Raw genomic sequence first — 24,972 nt, 5'->3', positions numbered from 1 at the left:
GGAGACAATCAAGCTTAATCCAAGGAAAAGAAGGAAAAGACCAATTCCTTACATTGAGAGTCTTTCACTGACATCAAAGAACTTCTCTTGAGGGTTGTGTTTTGCACCAGGTCGAAAGACATCACCTATCCAGCTGAAGTTGAGCAGTGTCCTCACAAAGTTGCCATAAGAGGTGAAGGAAAAGGAATAAGAATTTAATGAAAATACAGCCTTTCCTCACTTTAAGACGGAGTTCCATTCCTAAGACCACGTCGGTAAATGAATTTATCGCTAAGCAAGGAGCATACTATAATGAGCATACTATAATGTCAGCCATCTTTGATATTGTTTTAATGTCACCTTTGCACCATTTATAACAGTTTTAGTATAGTTTTAAATATACAGTAGTGTACTGTATATTGTAATAAAGAGAATAGAGGAAATCAGCTTTAATATACATTATTTAGGTATGCGTACTGGTCAGAGAGCCCATTGTAAGTCCAAGTTGACGGTAAATGAGTATGTTGCTAAGTGACAAGAGACTGTGTACACTCACAACTTCATAATTTGAGCACTTTAATCTAGACAGAGTGGTTAGTTTGTGGTGGAGGAAAAGTCAAAAGACGAAGTTTATGAGTGAATTTTGGATTGTTATTTTTGACCAGTTGCATCAATTTTAGATACATTACTGTTTTGTGCCTTTCTGGTATGCTCATATTTTGTTTGGTAAAAATAAGGAAAGAAATGTGGCTTTCTTCCCCAGATTTTTTAATGTATAAGGATTATGATTTAGATTTTTATTATATTTTTGTTCTCATTTGTTTTCCTACCAAATTAATTTTTTGTTAATGCAGGAAGGCCCCACATATATGGCAGGTTAGGTTCCAGGCTACCGCCGTAACGTGGAACACCCTTTTTTTCCCTTATAAATGCATACAAATACTAGATAACAAATTCACACTAACATATATTAAGTTAGCAATAGAACTAGGCATCAAAAAACAATAAAAAACTACAATACACACATAGTGCACTCATTACTTACCTTAAAATATTTATAGTCTTAATCTAGGGTGAGATGAGTAGTATTTATTGTAAGAAATCAAGTGTGGTATGTATGGTAGTCAGCCGGGCTACCATACCAGGCCATTCCACCCACACATACTATTCTATGATATTTAAGCATCCCAGAGCGATACAATGCATATACAGTTCACTCATTACTTACCTTAAAATATTTGTAGTCTTAATGTAGGGTCAGGAGTGAGTAAACGAGATAAAACGAATAAATGAGAGAGAGAAAGAATGAGTACATGAGGGAGGACAGGCGCAGAGTTATGTAAACAAACCAGGTGAACGTAAGTTACATTGTATACAAGTTGTCTCTACATTGATACAGTAGAATAAATAAAGAAGAACACTCCCATTCTCATGTAACACCATTTTTAGAAGAAATGACACACTCAGTGAAGGCAATGGAATTAAGTCACTTGGTCTGACTTTTTTTGGGTTATCCTAGGTTTTCTACACTTCTGCTGTTATGTATGATAATCTATGTAACTGTATTTGTGTATACCTGAATAAATTTACTTACATACATACGAAAGGAATAATTTTCTACAGTTACCCCCAGTAACACATTTTCTCTTATGTTAGACTAGAGAAAATGTTATTCTTGCCATCACTTGTACAAGTTATCTGGCTCCCACATCTCATATTTATGTTTATTTATTCTATTGTGGGGTGTATTTATCATTTTTATATGTTATGTATTGTGTTTATTATTTAATTTTGTAAAAAATATCATGGATTAATGAAAATGTGTATATTAACGTAATATACGACATTTAATGAGACTCGGTGATTATTATTATTACTATTATTATCATTTCTAATATGGAGTCATTTGTGCAAGTCGTCTGACTACCACATCCCTTATTTGTGTTTGTTTATTCTACTGTGGGGTGTATTTATCATCTTCATATGTTATGCATTGTGTTTATTATATAATTTTGAAAAAATATCATAGATGGATTAATGAAAATGTGTATATTAACGTAATGTACGACATTTAGTGAGACTCAGTGATTATTATTATCATTAATAATATGACGTCTCAAGACATAAGACACACTTACTGATTTTAATGTGTACCCGCATGCCAGCACAGTATGTAAGTTTATTTAGGTACAGGTATACATAAGTATAATTATCAGAGTATATATAAAATATGAAATAACTTTTAAAAACACTTGAAATTTTGGAGTTTCCAGACATAATGGAGAGACTTAGCGCTTATGAATCTCACAGAGAATGTAAACAAACTGGGTGGGGCACGGTGACCGTATTAGAAAGTCAGGTGGGGGGAGCCGTATAGCGAGTTTTGGTCATAATTTGAAATGACCGTATTAGCGGAACACCGTAAAGCGGGGCCCTACTGTATATGACTATTCAGTGCATGTGTGATAAACTCTGTTTTGCATGTTATATGCCAGGGACTCATTTATGGCACTGACACATGCTCTCACATCCACACACTGTTTGTATATATATTTATGTATGTGTGGGTTCAGTTATATCCCCAGAATATACTTGAACTCAGACTCACACAAATACATTTTTTTTTGACTCGGTTACTAGCATTTTCTTTGCTATATCACTTAAATAGTGACACAAACTGTAAAATAATTTGTACTAGACAACCCCAAGTCTTGCAACCAAGCCATCTCTCAAGTGCTGACTGTTTACCAAAAGGAAAATTTGCACAAAAGGGAAAGGAGGGTAATATGGAGTGGGGTCATTGGGCCTACTGCAGCATAGAAAATCCTCTTCCTTCTTTAAAGGTAAGTATTCTATTCTTTGTGGGGCCCTTTGACTCCTTCCCCCAGAATTATCTTCTCAGGAAGTAGACTGAATGTGATACTAGTGCAATGAGAGAGAGTAAATTATTCATAGACCTTCCAACACATAAATCACATGGATGGTTCCCAAGCATTATTGTTTCTTGACAATAATGAAATTTCTCATATGAACTTTGCTCTACTTTTTAACCCTTTGACTGTTTTGGTTGTATATATACGTCTTATGAGCCAATGTTTTTGACATATATACTCAAAAATTCTAGCGGCTTCAAATCAAGCAGGAGAAAGCTGGTAGGCCCACATGTGAGAGAATGGGTCTGTGTGGTCAGTGTGTGCAATATAAAAAAAATCCTGCAGCATGCAGTGCATAATGAGGAAAAAAAACTCCGACCGTGTTTTTGGATTAAAATGCCAACTTTGAGGTGTATTTCCGTACAGTATTTATGGTTGTATTCTTGTTTTCTTGGTCTTATTTGATAGAATGGAAAACACATTATAGAAATAGAAGTGATTTTGATTGGTTTTACTAAGAAAAGGATCTTGAAATGGAGCTCAAAGTGGCAGAAATGTTCGATTTTTGCCGATGTTCAAGAGTAAACAACGACGTCATTGTCCAATAAATGTCCAACTAGTCATTCTAACATGCAGTCACGAATGGGTTGACATTGTTTATACAATTATTACATTATTGCAGTAGTCTGCATAACAGTAAATCTTCTATTTTCTGTGTGAATAAAAATTCAAAGTGGAAAGCAAGAGGATTATAACAGAGGCCTGGAGACGTGACTGATGAACAGAGAGAATGTTATTTTAGTGCCAGGAATTTCTGCATTGTTCATCATGAATCCTATTTTGAAATTGACATATTTTTTAATTTGCGTGAAATTAGCCAAATTGCCAATTTCTGACCACTTTATTGGGTAGTTGAAATCAGTAAATGTGCAGTTTCTTGTATTCAGTCGATAGAACAAATGGAATTCTAAAGAAATAGCTATGACTTTTGTGGACTGGAACAAAGGAATTGACTAAAAATAGGGCTCAAAATAGGCAAAAATCACTGATGCATAAATGTCGCAGAGGTCACTAACTTCTTGAGAGTGTAATTCCATAAGCTTTCCATCAAATTTCATACTTTTGGTGTCATTACCATCAGGAAAAGATTCTTTATCATTCCATAAGAAAAAATTTTTTTTTTTTCTCAAATATTTTGCGATACCAGGAGACACCTCAGGATTTGGCGTTGTGACAGTCAAAGGGTTAATGCTGTATAACCTCAAGTTTTGATGAGAGCTGGATTGCCTAGTGGGAATTGTTTTATTCTTGTTATTTGCCACTAAGTACATGTATATGTGATGCGGGAGAGCTTACACTGCCTATAGAATAGAGTACAATAATTCTAGCATTGTAAAGTTGTAATTTAGAGGCCAAGCATATTCTTTGAGGAGATATTGGACAACACAAAGCATAGAAGAACATTTGAATTCCCCATAGGACAAAGATTTTAGTCTCCTATATTGACTGCAAGTAGTGACAGAAACAGTATGATGTGTCATAAAAAAATTCAAGTTACCCACCATCTGTCTAGGTTGCTATATGTAACAGCTGACTGCTACCTGCACCCTGTAAGAGTCTGTTCTGCTGGATCATTATCCACTAGACAACTCTTATTTCCACTCCATCCATATTTGTTTTTTGGGACCCCTCTGGTGCCTCACTGATTCTGTTACTCTGTATTTATCAAACAGTTTTATATTTATATTGCCCCATCTCAGCCATAGTGATTCTGGAGGTGCCAAGAATATACTCTGAGGTGGTGCACATGATGGAAAGTGACCATGAGTGTGATGTATACAAATCGATCATTCGTATAATGAGAAAGAATTAAAAAATAAGAGCTTGGGTATCAAGTATAATGTAGATTGTAATTTTCTCAGGATAATGACAAGGAGAACCCAATAAAATGAAGAAATTTCTTAAGTTTTAGTTTGAGGAAAAAGCAGAAAGGGGCTGAACCTTCACTCATAAAATAGAGCACAAAACCAAATCTGTGTTATGAATCTGAGTGTAAATAGGAAGACGTAATTTCGCAAACATTTGAGTTTAAATGCTATCCAGGTTTTCAAAGTGCAACAACTTGCATAAAATAGAACAGATACACATTACTCTCATACTCCAAAAGAATCATATGCTAACATTTACATCATCACAAAAAAAAACACAGCCATTCACCTTGGCACCAAAGGCCAACATCAACCCTCCGTGCACTCAGTCTTCAACTGCTACAAGTGAGAGTTACCAGAAAGTGAGGTAAGGTATAATATCTTCCTATTACAGAAGTACCTATGTCTTTTTTTATGAGATGGGTGAATTAGTGTTAAATGTTTAGAACATACCTAGTTTTTTCTGTATGCTAATGATTATACAGTGGAACCTCGATGTTCATATGCCCTGGCTGTCATCAGATTTGGTTTTCGACGACTTTTTTCATCAAAATATTGTCCCAGTTTTCATTTATCACCTCGGTTTTCGTCTGCTGTAATGAACGTGTCCGTCTGCCCACACCTACACAAAGCATCCCACGCATGCATTCTGAGTCAGTCTGGCTTTGTTTCTCATTGAGTGAACATTACCCTGCACATTCATACGAAACATTTCATAATAATCCATTGTATTTTGTGCTTGTTTATTGAGTGCGACTGCTAAATAAGCCACCATGGGGCCAAAGAAAGTTTCGAGTGCCAGCCCTTTGATAAAGAAGGCGAGACACAAGATAGAATTCAGTGGTGGTAGAGGGTGGTAGTGATGGTGGTAGTGGTTGTGATGGTGGTAGAGGATGGTAGTGATGATGGTAGAGGGTGGTAGTGGGTGGTAGTGATGGTGGTAGTGGTTGTGATGGTGGTAGAGGATGGTAGTGATGATGGTAGAGGGTGGTAGTCATGGTGGTAGAGGGTGGAACGGATTAATTGGATTTACATTATTTCTTATGGGAAATATTGCATCAGTTTTCGTCGAATTCAGTTTTTGTCAGATTCTCTGGAATGAATTAAAGGCGAAAACTGAGGTTCAACTGTATTTAGCTCCATTTTATTTTACTCGCCAATTTTCAGGAATGCAATTCCTAGGTTAACCCTTTCAGGGTTTCCAATGTACTAATATGGCTTACGCACCAGGGTTATTGACATACTAGTATGCCTAAATTCTAGCGCCTTCAAATATAGCAAGAGAAAGCTGGTAGGCCTACATATGAAAGAATGGGTCTGTGTGGTCAGTGTGCGCAGTATAAAAAAAATCCTGCAGCACACAGTGCATAATGAGAAAAAAAAACTTTGACCGTGTTTTTGGTTTAACCCTTAAACTGTCCAAGCAGATCTATGTTCACATGCGTAGTGCTCCAAAAGTAGATCTGTTTTTTTTTACATATTTTCAAATATAACAAAAAAAAATGTAGATCAAAGTTTTTTACACTTTTTTAAATGTAAAAAAGGAAAAGATCTAACTTTTTTACGTACTTTCAAATGTTGAAAAAACATAGATCTACGTTTGGACAGTTTAAGGGTTAAAACAGCAACTTTGCACTGTATTTTCATATGCTATTTATGGTTGTATTCTAGTTTTCCTGGTCTCATTTTATAGAATGGAAGACATATAATGGAAATTGAGATGATTTTGACTAGTTTCACACTGAAAAGTAACTTGAAATTGAGCTCAAAGTAGCAGAAATGTTTGATTTTTGCCAAAGTTCAAAAGTAAGCAAATCATGCCATGCATCCAATACACATCAACTGGTGAGTCTAATATTCTTTCACAAGTGCGCTGATATTATTTATACCATTTCTACACTAATGCAGTAGTCTGCATAACAATGAATCTTCTATTTTTTATGAGAATAAAAATTCAAAGTGGAAAGCAAAAGAAATGTAAGAGGGGCCCGGGGACGTGACTAATGAACAGAGGAAATGTTATTTTAGTGCCAGGAATGTCTGTCTTGTTTATTCTGGACCCTATTTGGAAATTGGCATCGTTTGAAATTTGTGTGAAATTGGCAAAATTGCTAATTTCTGAGCACTTTATTGGATAGTTGAAATCAGTAAATGGGTGGTTTCTTGTACTCATTCGATAGAAAAAATGGAGTTCTAGCGAAATAGTTATGATTTTTGTCTACTAGTATATTGGAATTGGCTGAAAATAGGGCTCAAAGTGGACGAAATGGCCGATGCGTAAACATAATTGAGATCACTAACTTTGCGAGAGCATAATTCCCCAAGTTTTCCATCAAATTTCATACTTTTAGTGTCATTATGATCGGGAAAAGATTCTCTATCTTTTCATGAGAAAAAATAATTTTTTTTTCCAAAAAATTTTCGACCCTTAGAACAAGTTTAGGAGAGGGCCTCTCAACCCTGAAAGGGTTAAATAAGAATCTTTGGTGAGATGACAACTGATAAAAGAAACAAAACGCTATATAACTTTTCTCTAGAAATGAGAGTCAGGACATTGTAAAATTACCATATTAGAAAATTTTAGACTCCTGTGCTGGAACTTTCCTATATAGAGATATAACAATAATCCCTGTCTATATAAATTAATATATATATACACAATATTTTTTTTTTTTATTATCACACTGGCCGATTCCCACCAAGGCAGGGTGGCCCGAAAAAGAAAAACTTTCACCATCATTCACTCCATCACTGTCTTGCCAGAAGGGTGCTTTACACTACAGTTTTTAAACTGCAACATTAACACCCCTCCTTCAGAGTGCAGGCACTGTACTTCCCATCTCCAGGACTCAAGTCCGGCCTGCCGGTTTCCCTGAATCCCTTCATAAATGTTACTTTGCTCACACTCCAACAGCACGTCAAGTATTAAAAACCATTTGTCTCCATTCACTCCTATCAAACACGCTCACGCATGCCTGCTGGAAGTCCAAGCCCCTCGCACACAAAACCTCCTTTACCCCCTCCCTCCAACCCTTCCTAGGCCGACCCCTACCCCGCCTTCCTTCCACTACAGACTGATACACTCTTGAAGTCATTCTGTTTCGCTCCATTCTCTCTACATGTCCGAACCACCTCAACAACCCTTCCTCAGCCCTCTGGACAACAGTTTTGGTAATCCCGCACCTCCTCCTAACTTCCAAACTACGAATTCTCTGCATTATATTCACACCACACATTGCCCTCAGACACGACATCTCCACTGCCTCCAGCCTTCTCCTCGCTGCAACATTCATCACCCACGCTTCACACCCATATAAGAGCGTTGGTAAAACTATACTCTCATACATTCCCCTCTTTGCCTCCAAGGACAAAGTTCTTTGTCTCCACAGACTCCTAAGTGCACCACTCACTCTTTTTCCCTCATCAATTCTATGATTCACCTCATCTTTCATAGACCCATCCGCTGACACGTCCACTCCCAAATATCTGAATACGTTCACCTCCTCCATACTCTCTCCCTCCAATCTGATATTCAATCTTTCATCACCTAATCTTTTTGTTATCCTCATAACCTTACTCTTTCCTGTATTCACCTTTAATTTTCTTCTTTTGCACACCCTACCAAATTCATCCACCAATCTCTGCAACTTCTCTTCAGAATCTCCCAAGAGCACAGTGTCATCGGCAAAGAGCAGCTGTGACAACTCCCACTTTGTGTGTGATTCTTTATCTTTTAACTCCACGCCTCTTGCCAAGACCCTCGCATTTACTTCTCTTACAACCCCATCTATAAATATATTAAACAACCACGGTGACATCACACATCCTTGTCTAAGGCCTACTTTTACTGGGAAATAATTTCCCTCTTTCCTACATACTCTAACTTGAGCCTCACTATCCTCGTAAAAACTCTTCACTGCTTTCAGTAACCTACCTCCTACACCATACACTTGCAACATCTGCCACATTGCCCCCCTATCCACCCTGTCATACGCCTTTTCCAAATCCATAAATGCCACAAAGACCTCTTTAGCCTTATCTAAATACTGTTCACTTATATGTTTCACTGTAAACACCTGGTCCACACACCCCCTACCTTTCCTAAAGCCTCCTTGTTCATCTGCTATCCTATTCTCCGTCTTACTCTTAATTCTTTCAATTATAACTCTACCATACACTTTACCAGGTACACTCAACAGACTTATCCCCCTATAATTTTTGCACTCTCTTTTGTCCCCTTTGCCTTTATACAAAGGAACTATGCATGCTCTCTGCCAATCCCTAGGTACCTTACCCTCTTCCATACATTTATTAAATAATTGCACCAACCACTCCAAAACTATATCCCCACCTGCTTTTAACATTTCTATCTTTATCCCATCAATCCCGGCTGCCTTACCCCCTTTCATTTTACCTACTGCCTCACGAACTTCCCCCACACTCACAACTGGCTCTTCCTCACTCCTACAAGATGTTATTCCTCCTTGCCCTATACACGAAATCACAGCTTCCCTATCTTCATCAACATTTAACAATTCCTCAAAATATTCCCTCCATCTTCCCAATACCTCTAACTCTCCATTTAATAACTCTCCTCTCCTATTTTTAACTGACAAATCCATTTGTTCTCTAGGCTTTCTTAACTTGTTAATCTCACTCCAAAACTTTTTCTTATTTTCAACAAAATTTGTTGATAACATCTCACCCACTCTCTCATTTGCTCTCTTTTTACATTGCTTCACCACTCTCTTAACTTCTCTCTTTTTCTCCATATACTCTTCCCTCCTTGCATCACTTCTACTTTGTAAAAACTTCTCATATGCTAACTTTTTCTCCCTTACTACTCTCTTTACATCATCATTCCACCAATCGCTCCTCTTCCCTCCTGCACCCACTTTCCTGTAACCACAAACTTTTGCTGAACACTCTAACACTATATTTTTAAACCTACCCCATACCTCTTCGACCCCATTGCCTATGCTCTCATTAGCCCATCTATCCTCCAATAGCTGTTTATATCTTACCCTAACTGCCTCCTCTTTTAGTTTATAAACCTTCACCTCTCTCTTCCCTGATGCTTCTATTCTCCTTGTATCCCATCTACCTTTTACTCTCAGTGTAGCTACAACTAGAAAGTGATCTGATATATCTGTGGCCCCTCTATAAACATGTACATCCTGAAGTCTACTCAACAGTCTTTTATCTACCAATACATAATCCAACAAACTACTGTCATTTCGCCCTACATCATATCGTGTATACTTATTTATCCTCTTTTTCTTAAAATATGTATTACCTATAACTAAACCCCTTTCTATACAAAGTTCAATCAAAGGGCTCCCATTATCATTTACACCTGGCACCCCAAACTTACCTACCACACCCTCTCTAAAAGTTTCTCCTACTTTAGCATTCAAGTCCCCTACCACAATTACTCTCTCACTTGGTTCAAAGGCTCCTATACATTCACTTAACATCTCCCAAAATCTCTCTCTCTCCTCTGCATTCCTCTCTTCTCCAGGTGCATACACGCTTATTATGACCCACTTCTCGCATCCAACCTTTACTTTAATCCACATAATTCTTGAATTTACACATTCATATTCTCTTTTCTCCTTCCATAACTGATCATTTAACATTACTGCTACCCCTTCCTTTGCTCTAACTCTCTCAGATACTCCAGATTTAATCCCATTTATTTCCCCCCACTGAAACTCTCCTACCCCCTTCAGCTTTGTTTCGCTTAGGGCCAGGACATCCAACTTCTTTTCATTCATAACATCAGCAATCATCTGTTTCTTGTCATCCGCACTACATCCACGCACATTTAAGCAACCCAGTTTTATAAAGTTTTTCTTCTTCTCTTTTTTAGTAATTGTATACAGGAGAAGGGGTTACTAGCCCATTGCTCCCGGCATTTTAGTCGCCTCATACGACACGCATGGCTTACGGAGGAAAGATTCTTTTCCACTTCCCCATGGACAATAGAAGAAATAAAAAAGAACAAGAGCTATTTAGAAAAAGGAGAAAAACCTAGATGTATGTATATATATATATGCATGTGCGTGTCTGTGAAGTGTGACCAAAGTGTAAGTAGGAGTAGCAAGATATCCCTGTTATCTTAGCGTGTTTATGAGACAGAAAAAGAAAACCAGCAATCCTACCATCATGCAAAACAGTTACAGGTTTTTGTTTCACAGTCATCTGGCAGGACGGTAGTACTTCCCTGGGTGGTTGCTGTCTACCAACCTACTACCTATAATAATAATAATAATAATAATAATACACAATAGAGAGAGACCGACTCTCCTCCACAGATAGCATTTTTTGTGGCCTCTGCTGGGAAAATGAAAACCCAGCAACTAATCACTTACAACATTAATTTACAATGATTCTACCTTTTTTTCCTTGACAGAGGCCTAGTAGGCTGACCAAACTACATATCTTTCTTTCAGTAGAATGATTCATTTTATAATTCCATTTCTAAACTCTATGCTAATGAATTTCTACTGTCCAGCTTGGGAAGGCAGCCTGTCACTAGAGCTTTCATTATGTAACTAAGACTCAGTATACAGACACAATGTACTAATTATGATATTTTATTTAAGATGTTTTATCTACCAGGGACTTTATCAATTTGAATTCATAAAAGTCCCTGGTGGATGAACATCCTTACATATAAAACACCATAATTCACACATTGTGTCTTATTTATATTCTGTTGGAACATTCTACCACTTAATTACCACACCATACAGCAGTAATCAAGGCCTGAGGCCACCTAAAATTCAATCCCATGACATCAGGACTGTCTGGATTCTGGGCACTGACAGTGCATGTGACTTTAGAGATTATTGTTGATATGAGACAATTAACAAGCAGTAAGTATTACTCTCATCATAAAACTATACAAATACTATTGCTACAATCAACAAAGTAGAGTTTGTGGGATCCTGTCATAAACAACAGTAAGGTAAGTTAACTCAGAGATTTAAAAACTGGTATTTCTTTTAATAGATTACAAGAGTTTAGCTCTTAGTTATGACTGTAATAATAATAATACATGTAATAGATTACAAGAGTTTAGCTCTAAGTTTTGATTGTAATAATAATAGTAATACATGTAATAGATAACAGTGTCTATTGTGGTTCACATATGTTGTGTAATTCTTTAATGGGATATATAGATCAAACCTTGGGACTGTTACCTTATATGTTTTACAAAGTACAGTATAGTATAAACCTTGGTAATGGATACCGGCAAATTGCTCACAAAGTATAGTTTCATTGTGTAGGACACTATGATTGCTGAAGTTCTCTCCTCTGTGTAGCTAAGAACCAGTTAGTTATTGGCAGGTTACAGAAAGGTGCATGTCATGTGAATGACCTGACATGACCTGGACCATAATGCCAGTAGGTCAAAATGTGTTCCCAGTTTATACTTGTAGTTTTAGTCATGGTATGATATGGCTCGTATCAGAAAAAAGTGTACAAAATGCTTGGCCAAGGTCACCCTTAGTCTAGGCTAGATGATTACCTGAAGTCCTGGCAATGGTGTATTTTACATGTAGGGTACAGGAGGACCCTGCATATACTGCACCTCTTTTCAGTGTTCCGCATTTTTGTTGGCTTTCAGTTGAGCCATTGTTTATTACGTTCAGTGTTCTTACCGCTGCTCTGCCGTTATCTCCATTTTCATACAACAGTTGCATAAGGAAAGGACGACTGGTATGAGGCAAGAGTTGTTTAACAGGCCATGGGACACCACCATAAGGTACTATAATACCTTAAAATGTCTACCTTGTACTAGAGCTGCCTCCTCCAATCACAGATAATAATAATAACACTTTATATCAGCATTGGTTGGTAGACAGCAACCACCCAGGGAAGTACTACCGTCCTGCCAGATGACTGTGAAACACAAACCTGTAACTGTTTTGCATGATGGTAGGATTGCTGGTTTCTTTTTCTGTCTCATAAACACGCTAGATAACAGGGATATCTTGCTACTCCTACTTACACTTTGGTCACACTTCACAGACACGCACATGCATATATATATACATACATCTAGGTTTTTCTCCTTTTTCTAAATAGCTCTTGTTCTTCTTTATTTCTTCTATTGTCCATGGGGAAGTGGAAAAGAATCTTTCCTCTGTAAGCCATGCGTGTCGTATGAGGCGACTAAAATGCTGGGAGCAATGGGCTAGTAACCCCTTCTCCTGTAGACTTTTACTAAAAAAGAGAAGAAGAAAAACTTTATAAAACTGGGATGCTTGAATGTGCATGGATGTAGTGCAGATGACAAGAAACAGATGATTGCTGATGTTATGAACGAAAAGAAGTTGGATGTCCTGGCCCTAAGCGAAACAAAGCTGAAGGGGGTAGGGGAGTTTCGGTGGGGGGAAATAAATGGGATTAAATCTGGAGTATCTGAGAGAGTTAGAGCAAAGGAAGGGGTAGCAGTAATGTTGAACGATCAGTTATGGAAGGAGAAAAGAGAATATGAATGTGTAAATTCAAGAATTATGTGGATTAAAGTAAAGGTTGGATGCGAAAAGTGGGTCATAATAAGCGTGTATGCACCTGGAGAAGAGAGAAATGTAGAGGAGAGAGAGAGATTTTGGGAGATGTTAAGTGAATGTATAGGAGCCTTTGAACCAAGTGAGAGAGTAATTGTGGTAGGGGACCTGAATGCTATAGGAGGAGAAACTTTTAGAGAGGGTGTGGTAGGTAAGTTTGGGGTGCCAGGTGTAAATGATAATGGGAGCCCTTTGATTGAACTTTGTATAGAAAGGGGTTTAGTTATAGGTAATACATATTTTAAGAAAAAGAGGATAAGTATACAAGATATGATGTAGGGCAAAATGACAGTAGTTTGTTGGATTATGTATTGGTATATGGAGAAAAAGAGAGAGGTTAAGAGAGTGGTGAAGCAGTGTAAAAAGAGAGCAAATGAGAGTGGGCGAGATGTTATCAACAAATTTTGTTGAAAACAAGAAAAAGTTTTGGAGTGAGATTAACAAGTTAAGGAAGCCTAGAGAACAAATGGATTTGTCAGTTAAAAATAGGAGAGGAGAGTTATTAAATGGAGAGTTAGAGGTATTGGGAAGATGGAGGGAATATTTTGAGGAATTGTTAAATGTTGATGAAGATAGGGAAGCTGTGATTTCGTGTATAGGGCAAGGAGGAATAACATCTTGTAGGAGTGAGGAAGAGCCAGTTGTGAGTGTGGGGGAAGTTTGTGAGGCAGTAGGTAAAATGAAAGGGGGTAAGGTAGCCGGGATTGATGGGATAAAGATAGAAATGTTAAAAGCAGGTGGGGATATAGTTTTGGAGTGGTTGGTGCAATTATTTAATAAATGTATGGATGAGAGTAAGGTACCTAGGGATTGGCAAAGAGCATGCATAGTTCCTTTATATAAAGGCAAAGGGGACAAAAGAGAGTGCAAAAATTATAGGGGGATAAGTCTGTTGAGTATACCTGGTAAAGTGTATGGTAGAGTTATTATTGAAAGAATTAAGAGTAAGACGGAGAATAGGATAGCAGATGAACAAGGAGGCTTTAGGAAAGGTAGGGGGTGTGTGGACCAGGTGTTTACAGTGAAACATATAAGTGAACAGTATTTAGATAAGGCTAAAGAGGTCTTTGTGGCATTTATGGATTTGGAAAAGGCATATGACAGGATGGATAGGGGGGCAATGTGGCAGATGTTGCAGGTGTATGGCATAGGAGGTAGGTTACTGAAAGCAGTGAAGAGTTTTTACGAGGATAGTGAGGCTCAAGTTAGAGTATGTAGGAAAGAGGGAAATTATTTCCCAGTAAAAGCAGGCCTTAGACAAGGATGTGTGATGTCACCGTGGTTGTTTAATATATTTATAGATGGGGTTGTAAGAGAAGTAAATGCGAGGGTCTTGGCAAGAGGCGTGGAGTTAAAAGATAAAGAATCACACACAAAGTGGGAGTTGTCACAGTTGCTCTTTGCTGATGACACTGTGCTCTTGGGAGATTCTGAAGACAAGTTGCAGAGATTTGTGAATGAATTTGGTAGGGTATGTAAAAGAAGAAAATTAAAAGTGAATACAGGAAAGAGTAAGGTTATGAGGATAACAAAAAGATTAGGTGATGAAAGATTGGATATCAGATTGGAGGGAGAGAGTATGGAGGAGGTGAATGTATTCAGATATTTGGGAGTGGACGTGTCAGCGGATGGGTCTATGAAAGATGAGGTGAATCATAGAATTGATGAGGGGAAAAGGGTGAGTTGTGCACTTAGGAGTCTGTGGAGACAAAGAACTTTGTCCTTGGAGGCAAAGAGGGGAATGTATGAGAGTACAGTTTTACCAATGCTCTTATATGGGTGTGAAGCATGGGTGATGAATGTTGCAGCGAGGAGAAGGCTGGAGGCAGTGGAGATGTCATGTCTGCGGGCAATGTGTGGTGTGAATATAATGCAGAGAATTCGTAGTTTGGAAGTTAGGAGGAGGTGCGGGATTACCAAAACTGTTGTCCAGAGGGCTGAGGAAGGGTTGTTGAGGTGGTTCGGACATGTAGAGAGAATGGAGCGAAACAGAGTGACTTCAAGAGTGTATCAGTCTGTAGTGGAAGGAAGGCGGGGTAGGGGTCGGCCTAGGAAAGGTTGGAGGGAGGGGGTAAAGGAGGTTTTGTGTGTGAGGGGCTTGGACTTCCAGCAGGCATGCGTGAGCATGTTTGATAGGAGTGAATGGAGACAAATGGTTTTTAATACTTGACGTGCTGTTGGAGTGTGAGCAAAGTAACATTTATGAAGGGGTTCAGGGAAACCGGCAGGCCGGACTTGAGTCCTGGAGATGGGAAGTACAGTGCCTGCACTCTGAAGGAGGGGTGTTAATGTTGCAGTTTAAAAACTGTAGTGTAAAACACCCTTCTGGCAAGACAGTGATGGAGTGAATGATGGTGAAAGTTTTTCTTTTTCAGGCCACCCTGCCTTGGTGGGAATCGGCCAGTGTGATAAAAAAAAAATCAGCATGATACAATGTTTGTACAAAGGTGAATGACATTTGGGTGTACATGCAGAAATCCCCTAAATATGCTGAGTGAATGTTTTGTACAGTGAGTAGGTGTAGGTCTTTGAAGAGTGTGGGGGGGGGGTGTCTAGATGCTAGAATACTTGAGTGGTTTATGAATGCATTTGTGGAGTACCTGTACTTTACTTCAATTAGAGGAATTAAAAACAAATTTATGTTATAAAATTTGACAAGTCAAAGACTGTAACCTCACCCATGTTATAAATGGGCTCCAGGCCAACAGGACATTTCCAAATTGATGTAGAAAATGTAAGTTTGTCAGAGAATGAAATTAGGAAAAAGACCAAACTGAGTTACAAGTGGTAGGTAGGTTTGATTTTGGGAATTTAGGACAAACTATAAATCTGATACACACTGATTCTTGTTGGATTTATTTAACATTGCACAGAGGGACATCAGTAATCTGTAATTGTTGGTATCGAATTTTGTTCGGATTACTGTTTGTACTGAAGCAGTGATCATAAGTAATACAGTGCTGTACTTGGTATACAATACTGCATATGTAGAAACATCACAATACAGTATAGGTATATAAATCAGTATGAAAGATTTATCTTAGTGATGTGTTGAATAGCCACTTCTATAAAGGGCAAACATGAAATCTCAAGAGGGTAAGAATTTGGATTCAATTCTCTGAGAAAGACTACTCGTGGAAACTTGCCAAGAATCTTGCTAAACAGCAGAAACAATCTCTAAAGACTCACTTAGTGATAAGTCTGAAAAAAGTGCTCACTGTAACTTTGAGTATACTACTTGGATATATCTATTCTCTGGTGAGCCATGAACTTTATCTCAACCATTAAATTTAAATAAGGGGAAAACCTCTTCCATCCACTGCTGAAGTGTGAGCCACAATAGAAGTAAAGGTAAAGTATGAGAATATGAAGCACATTAGTATTTCCAACATCCTTGAAGTGATGCTTATTTTTTTATATGGTGATATGTTTTGACTTGGAAAATATAATTTGTCACTTACTTCCAGGCCATAGCTGTGCATCAGTGCCACAAACAATGTTATGACATTAATATGCTGAATGCCGATACCATGAAATAATTCTCACAGCCAGTATTGCTTGAGCAGTGTAACATACTGGTACATTAAGAGTATTTGCCATTAGAATTCAAGCAACAAAGGTACTATTTACTTTGTGGAAGCACTACATAAGAACCTTTTTATCTTAAAATAAATTACACAAAAGGCCACATACTCATAAGTGAAGCAAAATTAACAAATGGGCTAGATGTTGGTAACAGGACATGTAAATGGTCTGAAGAGGAGCAGGCGATTGACTGGCCAAAAATTTTTATACTGGAAAGTGGTGGCTTGGTTGGTGAGATCCTTGTGGTTGTCTAGTGGTAATTATTGGTCATGATAGGTTGCTACTTATAACATATACCTCAAGGGAAGTTCTGTGAAGCTGGTGAGGGGCTCTTGATCTAAGAAATTGGACCTGTGCTTCAATTCCTTGAATACTTTCCATTCTCCCCAGGCACTGTATGACCCCCCCTACAGGTTTAGCACTTCCCCATGAATGTAATAATAGTAATAATAATACTCATAACAGAAAGGTGGGGAGACTAATCCAGGCTGCAAGTGGAAAGCAGACCTTGTACTAACTTAAGGATTTATTATATGGAAGGTAGGCTGTTTTTTCAAAGAGGTCATGGGAACATTCCAGACGTAGAAAATACTGTACAGTAAATGCGTATATAGTAGACCATGTATTTTATTTGTGTAGCAAATTTGTATTGTACAGTTACTATTGTTTTCATTTTGAACAAAATATGTATTGCCTAAGTCCAAGTAATGAGTGTGGTATTGTTGCATTTGTTATAAAGGATTATTTTATATTTTTATATAATGTTTAGTGAATACTTATTTTAACCAAAAATATCGTTATGTTCTGTGGCACTCTTAAGCAGCTAATAAAGCCTGATAGACAGGAAATTTGTTCTAATAAGATAATTCTAACCTGTGTGTGTGTTTGTGTGTATGTACAGGGGCAGCACCACTGGTCAAAACCTCAGCACCATTAAATCACTTCGAGTACTTCGTGTTCTCCGCCCGCTGAAAACCATCAAGCGAGTACCCAAGTTGAAATCGGTGTTTGACTGTGTTGTGAACTCCCTCAAGAATGTGTTCAATATTCTCATCGTGTACATATTGTTTCAATTCATCTTCGCTGTTATTGCTGTACAACTATTTAACGGAAAGTTCTTCTACTGCTCGGATGAGAGTGTACATACAAAGGATGAATGTCAGTAAGTATATTTTATTTTTGTTTTAATATTAATTTAGTTTCATATTTATAAAAATGGATTTTTTATCTTTGCCAGGTAGTATAGTACAATATATACTGTTGACCTAATATACAGTATGTAAGCCTATGTTGACTTGCTGAAAATAAACACATGAGGACGACAGTAAGTGATGGATTTATAGAAATCTCTTCTCATGCCTTTGAATTTAACCTAAATTATTGATTTATTTATCAATCATTCCTTTGATTTATACAGTACAGTACTCTAAAACAGTAGCATTTTAAAGTCAAAGGAGTATTTTATTTTCACTTCATTTCAAATCAAAATTAAATATAAATACTGTATAAATATAATGTATAATACTTATATTCATATATTAATATCCTCTAAGTACAAATATTAATATTAAATATTAAATACAAATATCAATCTGCCAACTACTTTAAAACAGTTAAAAAAAAACCTCATGAATTGATGTAAATTGACACAAATTGAACATGAATATCAGAGGCTTGTAATGCAGCCTGCTTATCAAGAATTGCCATTACACTTTTGTATTTACTCTCTTTTTATATTAACATATATGTACAGAGTTGTATTTTATGAAAATAATCATCACATTTATCTTTAGGCAACTTAATTATGTTAAACTTGGCACTCAAATAATCTAACTTTAATTATGCAATGTTAAGAGTTTTTAAGTTTTATTTTGTGTGCCCAAATTGTTCTCCTGCATACTCAGTGGATTTTTAAACTATATGTAAAAAAAATCTTCTAATTTTGTAACATATACACTTTGGAAATTCTAAAATTTTATTTTGCTTGTTTTATTTATTTTTAGGTATTAAATACAGTATTCTAGTATAAGTGGGTGTTGTCCATACATAGAACCAGGTACTAGAAGACTGCAGAAATATTCAGTGTATGCAGATTTAGTGTATTACCACATGATAGTGTATAGCAGTGAGCTAGGTAAGACCCAGTAAGACTGGACTGGTACATTGACTGGTGGACTGAGACTGCATCATGTTGGGTTCATGATAACATCCATCTAACATTCATAGGAACATATAAATACCTCATTTTTTTAATTTAAATTGGATATCACATTGGAGAAAGGGAACATGGAAGAAGTGAATGTTTTAAGATATTTGGGAGTTGACTTGTCAGCGGATGGGGTTATGAACGATGAGGTTAACCATAGAATTGATGAAGGAAAAAAGGTGAGTGGTGTGTTAAGGTATCTGTGGAGACAAAAAACGTTATCTATGGAGGCAAAGAAGGGAATGTATGAAAGTATAGTGGTACCAACACTCTTATATGGGTGTGAAGCTTGGGTTGTAAATGCTGCAGTGAGAAGGCGGTTGGAGGCAGTGGAGATGTCCTGTCTAAGGGCAATGTGTGGTGTAAATATTGTGCAGAGAATTCTGAGTGTGGACATTAGGAGGAGGTGTGGAGTTACTAAAAGTATTAGTCAGAGGGCTGAAGAGGGGTTGTTGAAGTGGTTTGGTCATTTAGAGAGAATGCATCAGAGTAGAATGACTTGGAGAGCATATAAATCTGTAGGGAAAGGAAGGAGGGGTAGGGGTTGTCCTCAAAAAGGTTGGAGGAAGGGGGTAAAGGAGGTTTTGTGGGCGAGGGACTTGGACTTCTAGCAAGCGTGTGTGAATGTGTTAGATAGGAGTGAATGGAGATAAATGGTTTTTGGGACCTGATGAGCTGTGAGTGTGAGCAGGGTGATATTTTGCGAAGAGATTTAGGGAACCCAGTTAACCGGACTTGAGTCCTAGAAGTGGGAAGTACAATGCCTGCACTTTAAAGGAGGGGTTTAGGATAATGACAGTTTGGAGGGACTTCTAAACTGTCATATCTAAGTGCCTCTGCAAAGACAGTGATTATGTGTGAGTGAGGTGAAAGTGTTAAATGATGATGAAAGTATTTTCTTTTTGGGGATTTTCTTTCTTTTTGGGTCACCCTGCCTCAGTGGGAGATGGCCGACTTGTTGAAAAAAAAAATTAACCCATCAGCCATTTCCCACCCAGGCAGGGTGATCCGAAAAAGAAGAAGAAACACTGCCATCATCACTCACTCCATCAATCTTGTGCCAGAGGCATGCTGACACTACAGTTAAAAAACTGCAGCATATCTCCAGCCTTCCTTCAGGGTGTAGGCACTGTGCTTCTCACCTCTAAGACTCAAGTCTGGCTAATTGGTTTCTCTGAATTACTTTGCTCACACTCCAACAGCAGATTAAGTCATAAAAACCATTTGCCTCCACTCACTCCTATCTAACATGTTCACATATGCTTGCTAACATACACAGGAATAGATAAATACCAATTAACCTTTATAGCTACAGATCTGCTATTTCTAACTAGGATGCAATCACATATTTATTATAAGTCTGTTTGTGGATGGGTTGTTGAAGCAGGAGGCATCAACTGGGATTGAGGTATCGTTTGAGGACATCATAATTTTTTTCATTTATTTTTAGTCATAACCATTTAATGATCCCATAATTCTGTGTAAATGTACGACATACAATCACTACTTGTAACTAAAGTAATTTCTACAAGAATATCACAAAAGTAAATACTGTTTAATATTTCAGAGAGTCATGAGAATACAGTATTTCCAGCATTGAATATGCAGTCAGATAGTATAAATAATGACTCCCACTTGTGAATCCATAAATGTGGATCAAGAGAGGTATAGAGAGAGAGATGTTGGTCTTACACTCATACGTTAAATGCCTTCCCACCCACTTCCCTGCCTAACTTAAAAAAAACACTTACCCCAACCTCCCTGCTGCCTAACAACTGAAACAACTTAATAAATGTACAGTACAGATCTTTGACAGTTTTTCTAAAAAAAAAAAAAAAATATTGAGCTGTTTATACATGCAGGGAGGCAGGCAGTGAGGGATGGAGAGGCCTCCTTAATTACCTCTCAACCACTCCTCCCTCCAATCCATTTCTTCCCCTCTTTGCCAGGGCTTGGGTTTCTCTCATCTTGGTGGCTATCCATGCACCTCCCTCCTTTCCTCTCCCACCTGTCAACCAACCACAGCTGACACAACATAAATATTAGTTATATAATTCTTCCATTTCAACCAAATAAATGTAAGTTCTTTATACATACATACAAAGTATGAATCTTCTTTCTTTCAACACATCGGCCGTATCCCACCGAGGTGGGGTGGCCCAAGAGGAAAAACGAAAGTTTCTCCTTTTACATTTAGTAATATATACAGGAGAAGGGGTTACTAGCCCCTTGCTCCCGGCATTTTAGTTGCCTCTTACAACACGCATGGCATACGGAGGAAGAATTCTGTTCCACTTCCCCATGGAGATAAGAGGAAATAAACAAGAACAAGAACTAGAAAGAAAATAGAAGAAAACCCATAGGGGTATGTATATACGTATACGCTTGTACATGTATGTGTAGTGTGACCTAAGTGTAAATAGAAGTAGCAAGACGTACCTGAAATCTTGCATGTTCATGAGACAGAAAAAAGGACACCAGCAATCCTACCATCATGTAAAACAATTACAGGCTTTCATTTTACACTCACTTGGCAGGACGGTAGTACCTCACTGGGTGGTTGCTGTCTACCAACCTACTACCTAAGACAAAGTATGAATATTTTTTTATTTTTTTATTATCACACTGGCCGATTCCCACCAAGGCAGGGTGGCCCGAAAAAGAAAAACTTTCACCATCATTCGCTCCATCACTGTCTTGCCAGAAGGGTGCTTTACACTACAGTTTTTAAACTGCAACATTAACACCCCTCCTTCAGAGTGCAGGCACTGTACTTCCCATCTCCAGGACTCAAGTCCGGCCTGCCGGTTTCCCTGAATCCCTTCATAAATGTTACTTTGCTCACACTCCAACAGCACGTCAAGTATTAAAAACCATTTGTCTCCATTCACTCCTATCAAACACGCTCACGCATGCCTGCTGGAAGTCGAAGCCCCTCGCACACAAAACCTCCTTTACCCCCTCCCTCCAACCCTTCCTAGGCCGACCCCTACCCCGCCTTCCTTCCACTACAGACTGATACACTCTTGAAGTCATTCTGTTTCGCTCCATTCTCTCTACATGTCCGAACCACCTCAACAACCCTTCCTCAGCCCTCTGGACAACAGTTTTGGTAATCCCGCACCTCCTCCTAACTTCCAAACTACGAATTCTCTGCATTATATTCACACCACACATTGCCCTCAGACATGACATCTCCACTGCCTCCAGCCTTCTCCTCGCTGCAACATTCATCACCCACGCTTCACACCCATATAAGAGCGTTGGTAAAACTATACTCTCATACATTCCCCTCTTTGCCTCCAAGGACAAAGTTCTTTGTCTCCACAGACTCCTAAGTGCACCACTCACTCTTTTTCCCTCATCAATTCTATGATTCACCTCATCTTTCATAGACCCATCCGCTGACACGTCCACTCCCAAATATCTGAATACATTCACCGCCTCCATACTCTCTCCCTCCAATCTGATATCCAATCTTTCATCACCTAATCTTTTTGTTATCCTCATAACCTTACTCTTTCCTGTATTCACCTTTAATTTTCTTCTTTTGCACACCCTACCAAATTCATCCACCAATCTCTGCAGCTTCTCTTCAGAATCTCCCAAGAGCACAGTGTCATCAGCAAACAGCAGCTGTGACAACTCCCACTTTGTGTGTGATTCTTTATCTTTTAACTCCACGCCTCTTGCCAAGACCCTCGCATTTACTTCTCTTACAACCCCATCTATAAATATATTAAACAACCACGGTGACATCACACATCCTTGTCTAAGGCCTACTTTTACTGGGAAAAAATTTCCCTCTTTCCTACATACTCTAACTTGAGCCTCACTATCCTCGTAAAAACTCTTCACTGCTTTCAGTAACCTACCTCCTACACCATACACTTGCAACATCTGCCACATTGCCCCCCTATCCACCCTGTCATACGCCTTTTCCAAATCCATAAATGCCACAAAGACCTCTTTAGCCTTATCTAAATACTGTTCACTTATATGTTTCACTGTAAACACCTGGTCCACACACCCCCTACCTTTCCTAAAGCCTCCTTGTTCATCTGCTATCCTATTCTCCGTCTTACTCTTAATTCTTTCAATTATAACTCTACCATACACTTTACCAGGTACACTCAACAGACTTATCCCCCTATAATTTTTGCACTCTCTTTTATCCCCTTTGCCTTTATACAAAGGAACTATGCATGCTCTCTGCCAATCCCTAGGTACCTTACCCTCTTCCATACATTTATTAAATAATTGCACCAACCACTCCAAAACTATATCCCCACCTGCTTTTAACATTTCTATCTTTATCCCATCAATCCCGGCTGCCTTACCCCCTTTCATTTTACCTACTGCCTCACGAACTTCCCCCACACTCACAACTGGCTCTTCCTCACTCCTACAAGATGTTATTCCTCCTTGCCCTATACACGAAATCACAGCTTCCCTATCTTCATCGACATTTAACAATTCCTCAAAATATTCCCTCCATCTTCCCAATACCTCTAACTCTCCATTTAATAACTCTCCTCTCCTATTTTTAACTGACAAATCCATTTGTTCTCTAGGCTTTCTTAACTTGTTAATCTCACTCCAAAACTTTTCCTTATTTTCAACAAAATTTGTTGATAACATCTCACCCACTCTCTCATTTGCTCTCTTTTTACATTGCTTCACCACTCTCTTAACCTCTCTCTTTTTCTCCATATACTCTTCCCTCCTTGCATCACTTCTACTTTGTAAAAACTTCTCATATGCTAACTTTTTCTCCCTTACTACTCTCTTTACATCATCATTCCACCAATCACTCCTCTTCCCTCCTGCACCCACTTTCCTGTAACCACAAACTTCTGCTGAACACTCTAACACTACATTTTTAAACCTACCCCATACCTCTTCGACCCCATTGCCTATGCTCTCATTAGCCCATCTATCCTCCAATAGCTGTTTATATCTTACCCTAACTGCCTCCTCTTTTAGTTTATAAACCTTCACCTCTCTCTTCCCTGATGCTTCTATTCTCCTTGTATCCCATCTACCTTTTACTCTCAGTGTAGCTACAACTAGAAAGTGATCTGATATATCTGTGGCCCCTCTATAAACATGTACATCCTGAAGTCTACTCAACAGTCTTTTATCTATCAATACATAATCCAACAAACTACTGTCATTTCGCCCTACATCATATCGTGTATACTTATTTATCCTCTTTTTCTTAAAATATGTATTACCTATAACTAAACCCCTTTCTATACAAAGTTCGATCAAAGGGCTCCCATTATCATTTACACCTGGCACTCCAAACTTACCTACCACACCCTCTCTAAAAGTTTCTCCTACTTTAGCATTCAGGTCCCCTACCACAATTACTCTCTCACTTGGTTCAAAGGCTCCTATACATTCACTTAACATCTCCCAAAATCTCTCTCTCTCCTCTGCATTCCTCTCTTCTCTAGGTGCATACACGCTTATTATGACCCACTTCTCGCATCCAACCTTTACTTTAATCCACATAATTCTTGAATTTACACATTCATATTCTCTTTTCTCCTTCCATAACTGATCATAACAAAGTATGAATATATTCAGTAAAAGAATAATTAAGGTAATATATTCAGTAAAACATTAATTAAGGTAAAAAAAACATTATTTGTCATAAATAAATGCATTCTAATGCACAAAATCCAGAATTATGGACTTTGTTCATTTTATCTGATGCTTCTAACATATGTCCAGTCAATTTTTTTTATTTGAAATTGCTGAAATCCATTTTAAGGAATAAGAATAAAGATTTTATTTCTTTTCAAAAGTTA

General features: G+C 38.0%; 1 protein-coding gene across 1 annotated transcript in view; it reads left to right on the top strand.

Annotated features, from left to right (window-relative positions):
- Window positions 1-24,972, top strand: part of cac (calcium voltage-gated channel subunit cacophony) — a gene marked incomplete in the record, with an annotated part of 730,773 nt that overhangs the window by 380,255 nt on the left and 325,546 nt on the right. Inside the window, 1 exon segment of the mRNA XM_070103036.1 lies at window positions 17,849-18,109. Coding sequence (XP_069959137.1) covers window positions 17,849-18,109 — 261 coding nt within the window.

This window comes from Cherax quadricarinatus, chromosome 84, assembly GCF_038502225.1.
Source record: "Cherax quadricarinatus isolate ZL_2023a chromosome 84, ASM3850222v1, whole genome shotgun sequence".
Taxonomy (NCBI): Eukaryota; Metazoa; Arthropoda; class Malacostraca; order Decapoda; family Parastacidae; genus Cherax; species Cherax quadricarinatus.
The sequence above is the reverse complement of the archived record's forward strand: the minus strand, read 5'-3'. Positions and strand labels throughout refer to the sequence as shown.